The following is a 9,078-nucleotide window of genomic DNA, read 5'->3' as shown; positions in this document are numbered from 1 at the left end:
CGAAACTACTCCAGTCCACCCCCTTAGAGTGATTTACCTCAACTGAGGATTTAATCCACTAATCAATCTTAATTACAATGTTTGTCCACTTAGAAACACTCTAAGTCTTCTAGAGTATACTGATCACACCTTGATCACTCTAGGAAATCAACACTTAGAAACTTCTAAGTCTTCTAGAGTCTACTGATCACAACTTGATCACTCTAGGAACCTTTTACAAATCAATGTAAAATTAATGTTTACAAGAGTATTCAAATGCTTCTTAGAAATCTATAATCACAACTGTGATATTTCTCTTAAGTTCTAAGCTTAAATCTCACTAAGATATTACAAGTGAAGTGAGGTTGAAGATGAAGTTTGAGAGCTTTTGAATTTGACAGCATTTTTGTATTTTTGTGCAAGAGTTGTGTATTCAGCTTCTCATCAGAACTTCTATTTATAAGCGTTTGAGAAGATGACTGTTGGGAGCATTTAATGCATTGCGTGTTCCGTACAGCTCTGCATTTAATATTTCACTCTTTTGTCAACTACCTCGAGCCTTGCTTTTACTGCTTTTACTGACTTTGCCTTTTGTAGCTTCTAACGTTCCTTTTGTCAGTCAGAGTATCCTGTCATCTAGTACTTGCTTCTGATCTAATGTTTGTAGATACAACGTTTGAATAATCAGAGTCAAACAGCTTGGTGCAGAGCATCTTCTTGTCTTCTGACTTTGAAGTGCTTTAGCATGATACCATAAGAACTTCAGTGCTTCTGCTTCTGATCTCATGTTCCTCTGATGCTTCATAGACCATGTTCTGATTCTGCTTGACCAACTTCTGATGTCTTGCGAGAGCATGTTCTGATGTTACATACTTGAACCTTCTGAGTCAGTGCTTCTGGCGCTGAATTGTGCGTACTCCTTATATAATTCCTGAATTGGAAAATGTAAAGGATTAGAGTACCACATTATCTTATACAAAATTCATATACATTGTTATCATCAAAACAAGAATATTGATCAGAACAAATCTTGTTCTAACAGTGTATGATCCATTTGGTTTAGTTGGTTTGTATTTTGGTAAGATAGTAGTTGGAGTGTGTTTTGGCAAGATAGCAGTATCAATTGGATGTATGTTTTAGACTGATAGCAATGCATGGCTTAAATAGACTGCACAAGGCATATGAAAAATACACATAGGCGCCACCCTAGATGGCGCGTCCTCTTAATTTTACACACATGCGTTGCCCAAAGTGGCTTGTTACGTCAAGAAAAACCTGCATGCATGCCATATGATCCCTACCTCTATAAGTTGCCACCCTGCATGTATGCAAAAAGTGTCATGCCATCTTGAATGGTGCCTACATGGTAATGAAAGAGCATGTTCCACCTAGAGTGATTCCTATGTGTATTTTGCATGCAAAAACTTCACACGTGAATGCACATACCACTTCTCCTTTTTCCTATAAATACCTAAAACATACACACTATATCTTCATCATAATCATAACATTAAATCATCATCAACCACAAGAGGGTGCTCTAGAAAATGGCTCTCTCGACCATGGGTGACCAACATAGAAGAACTCTCGCCAACATTGCTACATTTGTAAGTTTTTATTTTTCTTTAACGATAATGATATATATATATATATATATATATATATATATATATATGTGTGTGTGTGTGTGTGTGTGTGTGTGTGTGTGTGTGTGTGTGTGTGTGTGTGTGTGTGTGTTTTGTTTCTTTAATTTACTCTTCTTATAATACGTTTACATACTTAATATTTTTTAGGAAGTAAAGAGATTTTGTTATCGTGTGCACGAATATGTCCCACACGACGAACATATTGACTATATTTACGACATGCAGGTTTCAGTCCTTTACTCAACATAGTCAATTACCATGTTGATTATAAATTTATTCTCGCGTTGATTGAAAGAGGGAGACTCGAAACTCACATGTTTCATCTTCCATGTGGCGAATGTACCGTCACTCTAGAGGACGTGTACATGTTATTCGGTCTATCTATCAATGATAAGGCTATTAATGGTCGTGTTCACCAATACAATGCCATATGCGAGGAACTTTTAGGTGCTCCTTCATTTGACGAAGGATCAAGGGGCTAAGGTATTAATCTCAAACAATTTAGACAACATTATTCAAGATTGGTATTAACAGATGATTCGACCGAGGAAGAAAAAATAGTAAAAGCTCGGTGTTATATGATGATATTATTTGGTCACTTTTTATTTTCTAAAACAATTGGCAATACATTAAATCTTATGTATTTACCTTTGTTAAGAGATTTCAATAAAATAAACATGTATAGTTGGGGTTCAGCTGTTTTGGCCCTTTTATATAGTTATTTGTGTAAAAACACACTGAATGATACTTGTTCATTTTATTCCTGCGCTTTTTTGCTCCAAACATGGGGTTGGTCGAGAATGCTGACACCTGCCCCCCACAACGACCAACCCTTCACATCCCCCCTACGCGACAACAAAGTAAGTTTACAACATTATTTAATTTACTTACTTTATATTATAAACAACGATAATTATCTTATTTTCACTATTTTCGGTATAGGTGGTGCGTTCCATGGATGAACTACAACATAACTCCTAGAAACACTGTAATACAATATCGAAATCTTATAAATCATATTGGACCCGAAGAGATATTGTAACTAAACATCTCATTAATTTAGTTTAATATTACCATGATATTAATGTATATTTCCTCTACAGTTTGTCTGGAGGCCGTATCTGGGTCTCAACCATGACCATGCGATTAACCCCGAGGATGCTACAATTTGGACTGCAAAAACAACAATAATCAGGTTCACTATTGTGGAAATGCACCACAGTAACTGTGTGAAATTGTTGATCAACATGAAGCAAGGTATCCAAACCCCCCACATGTTTGAGGAAATGAAATCAATTAAGAGTTGATGACAAGTGGGGATTTGGTGATTTGAGAGACTTTGCTAGGGTAAAATATCGTCAATGGAGAAACCGATATGACTTGGTCTTAAACGAACCAATCCACCAGGAAGTTCTAAGACCAACTAGGCATTATATGCGTTGGTATGCATCAATTTCTACAAAATTATTTCTGTCTCAGGAGAGATATTTGGTCGACATGCGTCAAAGAGCTTCATCATACGCCCAACAACCAACCCCATACGCCCAACAACCAACCTAAAACCATACCAAACCTAACAACATTACACCACCACATCCACCCAATCCCATAACCTTACACCCAACAACCTTACACCACCACATCCACCCAAACCCGCCAACAATTCATGCCACAAACACAAAACCAAATACCTGACCCAGACCACCACCAACAATATGCTTCCATCATATCTTACCATAGCACCGATAACACATATAATACCTCATCATCCTACCATAGCACCCAACCAATGTACAACCAAACACCACACGTCCATCACACGTCTTTCAAACACCACAAGAACCATTATTTCATTTCCAAAATGATTCAACATCTCAATTCTACCAACCACCCCACCCACCTTACCCACATGTAACCCAACCAACACGACCCAACATCGACAACATGGACACCGACCTCTTTGAAAGCAACGTAAACATGTGAGAAATGGTCGAGGAGTTGATTGATCCAACTGATGTCCCGAGAACATCACTTCAAACACCTATGCCTCAAGAAACTCAAAACAAACCCCAAACACCTAAGGGAAATCAAAGGCCTCAAAGGCAAATACGTGATCGTTATTGTTTTACTGGTGGGCGTTTGGGTGGATGGTGATGGGGACGAGGTCGATAAAAAATATTCAATCGTTGTATAATTTCTTTTTTCAAGTAATATTATTATAATTTATTTTTATTTCAATTTATTAATTATTTTTTATTTAAATAATTAAAAAAAACAAAACAACTGAGTAGCCACACTAAATGACTAAATGCATGTGCCACACTGCTTGACATGACGGATGAACATGCGTCATGCAGTGTGACGCCTCCTCATAAAAATACATGCATGCGCCACACAGAGTGACTACACCTCTGTGTGGCGATTTTTTTTATTTAAAAAGTAGTTAGTTTGACAAATTATTTAAAATGATGGTTATTTGAAAAAATATCACATATCTAACCCATTAATTTTTATAATTTTAAATATAAATAATTATTATCGGTACTCTCGATATCAATTTATAAAATAAAATTGGTCATACTATACTACTCCCTCCTTCTCATAATAAGTGTCTCATTTGCACTTCTTTTATGTCTCAAAATAAATGTCTCTTTAGAATACCAATACAATATTTATTATTTTTGTACTATTATACTCCTATTTATTAACTTTCACATTTTTTAACTACTCCACTACCTATAATAAATAAGGGGTATTTTAATAAATGATGTTAATTTTATCATTAAAATAAATACATCTAATATTTTTTTTTTAAGAACTTTGCAGAGCTGAAATAAAATATGAGACGGAGGGAGTATAACTTAGTTTGGTTATGCCAATGATGTTTACATGATGCCAAGTGGCTTCTTATTCTGCCACTTGTAAGCAAGATATAAAACACTAGTGTTTAATTGAGTTTCCTCAAATCAAATACCACATCTATTTCGATTTTTCAATAGTAAGCATTAACAAATTTTCAGCCCAACCAATCATTAATATTCTAGCAAAATCTCTATATACACCCCAACAATCAAACATATGAAAAGACAAGGACTCATCTTCCATCAAATACACCGCTGAAAACTTGACTGTCCCCACCTAGTGACGCTTCCCATTCTATTGAAGACATTACAATCTTTGCCAACACCCCAACAATCTCTTTCATTTCTGGTCTGTCCACTGGATTTTCACTCAAACACCAATGTGATAACTCTCCCATCTGTAACATCATCATTCTCAACAATATTATTCACATTAATCTCACACTTTTTATGATCAAATTTTTATATGAATATGTGAATGAATCTAACCTTGTAGACATCTTCTATAGGATAACTACGTAGAAGATTTCCATCTACAGCTTCTTCTAAAGCAATCACTGGCTCATCATCTTGAAATATTTTGTTCACCTGAAATTCATTCAAACGAATATATATCAACTTTCTTTGTCTTTTTCTTCTTCTTTCTTTTGTTAATAAATTCTATTAAGAACTTACAACTGCAATCAGTGATTTCATATTATTAGCTTCTTGGTTGTCGCGAAACAATGCTCGTTTCCCCGTTATCAACTCCGACAGAACCACGCCGAATGCAAATACATCGGTTTTTATCGTCACTTGAAGTTCCTTCACCGATCTAAAAAGAGAGAAAAAGTTGTAACTAAAGAGTTATTTTCTCTGCTTAAGTTATGATAGCAAAAAACATACTCAGGTGGAAGGTAGCCTGGTGTTCCAACAAGCCTTGTTGCTAAAAATTCTTCATCGTTGGTTCGTTCTACGAGCTTTGCAAGTCCAAAATCCGCTACCTATTTTGCAAATCATATACACATGATTTGTTTTGAATTTATGAAAGACTGACATTGACACTGATACAGACCTATGAAGCACAGACTCCGACACGGACACCGGGACACGACACGACACGGACACTCCGACACCGATAATATTGAAAACCTAGGACACCGACACGACACCGCTACACATAAGCTAATATTTGAGTTTCATTTATATCAAAATTAATGTCTTTAATTCTTTATTGATAACATTGTTTCAATACATGTTTAACCCTTTTAGGTGTGTGTGAGAATTGTCCAAAAAATAAATAAATGTGTTGAAGCAAAGAAAAAAAACAAATTTTTATTGAAACATTTGTCTGAGTTGTCGGACATATGTGGTATGAGTGTCATATGAGTGTCGGACACTGATTAAAAGAGTGTTGAAACAAAGAAATAAACCATTTTTTAAGGGGACACTTGTCTGACTTTTCTGACACTTGTTTGACTTTTCCGACACGTATCGTACAGGTGTCATACAAGTGTCGGACACCGACGCGTGTCGGACACCGCGACACGCCTACTCCTAAAGGTGTCTGTGCTTCATAGATACAGACACGTAATGCGCATAAAACGTACCTTTGCTCTGAGCTTTGCATCAAGAAGAATATTACAAGTCTTTATATCACGGTGCACATATCGCGCTTTGGTGTAATCGTGTATGTATTCAATACCTTTTGCTGAATCAAGTGCAATTTGAGCTCTAGCACACCAAGAAAGAGGCTGGTGACCTATTTCAATAACCATAGTTTTAGAATATTTAGAGATAATTCTATGTTTTTTTTTGTCTAGTAGGCTGGAGTTTCAACTTTTAAAGGTAACTGGGAAGGCGCGAGTTTGAATCTGCGACGTTTCAATTGAATGTTTCTGCACAACTATCAACTAAGACAACTTAACGAGACATAGATAATTTTATGTTACTATAATCAATATACTACCTTTTAATAGTGGATCATGAAGGTGTTCACTTAGAGATCCATTAGGAACATACTCATACACCAAATAAAGGTGATCATCTCCACTTGCATATCCCAACAACTCTACCTGAAACAATGTGATTAATTCATAACGATTTATATCTATAATAAAATCAAACATGAGAGTATTGAATTGCCTGCCGTCACAATCTCACACATCCACACCGTCAGTTCATCAGCAGTCGTTTAATCAAGATCAAACTGTCTAAATTTCAATAAAGATTACGATTTTTTGTAAAGTCTAACATGCGAGGTTGATATTTGTGTCAAAATAAACATGCGAGGTTGATATTTGAATCATCCAATCTCGATTCAATGATAGTAGATGTGCCGACTGCATGAATGCGTGCCAAAACCCTACATTAAGACTACGTCAAAGATCAATATTACATACAATGTTAATATGATGGATCTTGCATAAGGCTTTGAGTTCTGCATAGAACTCTTTGGATTTGGTAGACTTCATTTTCTTCACAGCAACTTCCTGAAAGTTAAAAATAGCTATATTATTATCCAACTTCATTAAAGAATCTATGCAAGATTTTCTTACTTTATCTTCTAGCATTCCAAAATAGACAGTGCCATATCCACCAACTCCAATCCTTCTAGTTTCATCAAAGTTATTTGTAGCATCTTCAATCTCTTCAAAATCATAAATCACTGGCCTTTCTGAATCGAATTGCGTCGCATCTGTTTCAATATTTGTACACGAAATATTGAAAACACGAAACGACAAAATTAAAAAAAAAAATTGTTTTCTCAAACCAGATAGACCTTAAATTTCTTTAGCTTCCAAAAATCATTTTGAAGTTACCTTCCATATATTCTTTATGAAATTCTTGATTCCTTAGAGAAATGGTTCTATTGGCAAGTGATCTTTTAGAGAAAGTTTTTGGATCATTTTTGCTACTTCCATAGCCTTTATTTCTTCTGAGAATGAAAACCATCAAGGTAATAACTGAAAGTAATGTCACACTCACTAAGATACCAATAATTATCACCCACTTGTGTTTCTTTTCTGCAAATAACAAAAAAACCAAAGCAACAACAAAAATTTGAGTGCTTAACGTTACTATAAAAGATATTATAATATCACAAACATCTCACAGTATGTGTTTGTATTTGTATTTGGTGTCTGTGTCTGCGGTAGAGAATTTACCTTTTTCGTTGGAAAGTGGTGACCCTTTTAATTCCTTGGGAACATATAAAACCCAACCAATATCAATGAAAGTTGGGTTAGGACCCAAAATTTCATTCAATTTCACCATGCCATCAATATTAGCATTTAACAAAAGAGAAATTGAAGTTGGTGTATCACCTTGCTGCACAGTATATGTAACAACAATTTGTGACTCAAGTTCTGAACATCCACAAGGAATATGTATTGTTACATTCTCATTTGCAACCAAATCGTCATTGACATGCCAAGTTTGACCACTATAAACAATATTGTTAACATTCATAAAACTCTCATTAGGACTCACTTTGTAGGCTGTGTCATAGAAATAACCGTTAAGGTCAATGGTGTCTTGGCAAGAACAAGGCACTTGTATAAGGTAATCTTGTTTTGTGCTACGGATTATCGGTTTGATTTCGGAAGGATCGACGGAGTAAAAATCGGCTAGTTGTTCTATGTTGTGATTGTAGTTTATGTGGTAGAGTGATGCATGGCATGTTTTGATCTTTGTAGAACATTTAAAAGGTTCTATGTAAGTGTCTTTTATTGAAACTTCAAAGGTGAAAACAGTTGCTATAAATGAAGATGATAGAAGAGGGAGAAGAAGTGAAAGAAGTTGAATCGGAGAATAAGCCATAGTTTTGATCATGTGTATGAAGGTTCAAATTTCATAGTGAAGAAAAAAGAGAATTTGTCTTTTATTTATATATGACTAAATATTGTAATTGAGTATATGATTCTTTACAATATTAAATATTGTGTTGTGAAATTGACCATGATATACTATTGTGATGAAGTTGATTATTATAATGAAAATTCATTTTGTGACTATATTACTTGTCATTAAGGATGGGGTATCTTTTGTGGGATCTTGGACGGCAATTATGGCCAAATAAAATCTAGTTGAAAACAAAAACTATAAACAAAATCCATCAAATAAAAAAGCTAGAACATTACACTGCCATCACTGGTCAACTAACTCTAGCATTTTTCTTCAACACAATTGTCAATGTCAATAAACTTGTGTGTAGTTCACAAACTATGGACAGACGCATAGAGATAAAATACAAATATAATTAATAATACTGTCATGTAAATAATTAATAATAAGTGAAAATGATAATGTATAAGCAAAGTGTTAGTGTTGTGTAGACACATGTCAAGAATACATGTTCAATGTGGTGCTATATAAAATATTAGTTGGGGTAATCTTGGAGGGTTTCTTAAATTGTATATCTTATGTCAATGAATTTTGATTTGAAGTGTTGGTAATTATTCAAAATAATAAATATTATAAGAATCAAATTTTTAGTCAAAAGAACTTTTGAGGTGATCAAAACTAATATTTTAAATAAGTTAATATTTCCTATTGTTTTTATTCTTAAAAAACTATTTTTTAAGTTTATCAAACAATTAATATATTTTCTC

General features: G+C 34.5%; 1 protein-coding gene across 1 annotated transcript; it reads right to left on the bottom strand.

Annotated features, from left to right (window-relative positions):
• Nucleotides 1-4,474: 4,474 nt before the first annotated feature.
• On the bottom strand, nucleotides 4,475-8,361 carry LOC131646183 (lysM domain receptor-like kinase 3). Its single transcript, XM_058916306.1, has 10 exons — nucleotides 7,633-8,361; nucleotides 7,288-7,491; nucleotides 7,024-7,163; nucleotides 6,868-6,957; nucleotides 6,435-6,540; nucleotides 6,076-6,227; nucleotides 5,372-5,469; nucleotides 5,162-5,300; nucleotides 4,976-5,074; nucleotides 4,475-4,884 (listed from the first exon to the last, which is right to left on the bottom strand). The coding sequence occupies exons 1-10, from the start codon at nucleotides 8,297-8,299 to the stop codon at nucleotides 4,720-4,722; spliced, it is 1,860 nt and encodes a 619-aa protein (XP_058772289.1). The 5' UTR covers nucleotides 8,300-8,361; the 3' UTR covers nucleotides 4,475-4,719.
• Nucleotides 8,362-9,078: the final 717 nt, after the last annotated feature.

Source organism: Vicia villosa, linkage group LG2 (genome assembly GCF_029867415.1).
Source record: "Vicia villosa cultivar HV-30 ecotype Madison, WI linkage group LG2, Vvil1.0, whole genome shotgun sequence".
Taxonomy (NCBI): Eukaryota; Viridiplantae; Streptophyta; class Magnoliopsida; order Fabales; family Fabaceae; genus Vicia; species Vicia villosa.
The sequence above is the reverse complement of the archived record's forward strand: the minus strand, read 5'-3'. Positions and strand labels throughout refer to the sequence as shown.

Coding starts and splice junctions, on each gene's coding strand:
- LOC131646183 (XM_058916306.1), bottom strand. CDS start 8,299: ATGATCAAAACTATGGCTTATTCTCCGATTCAACTTCTTTCACTTCTT. Junction 6,958..7,023: donor TTGGAATGCTAGAAGATAAA/GTAAGAAAATCT, acceptor TTTAACTTTCAG/GAAGTTGCTGTGAAGAAAAT. Junction 4,885..4,975: donor CTATAGAAGATGTCTACAAG/GTTAGATTCATT, acceptor ATGATGTTACAG/ATGGGAGAGTTATCACATTG.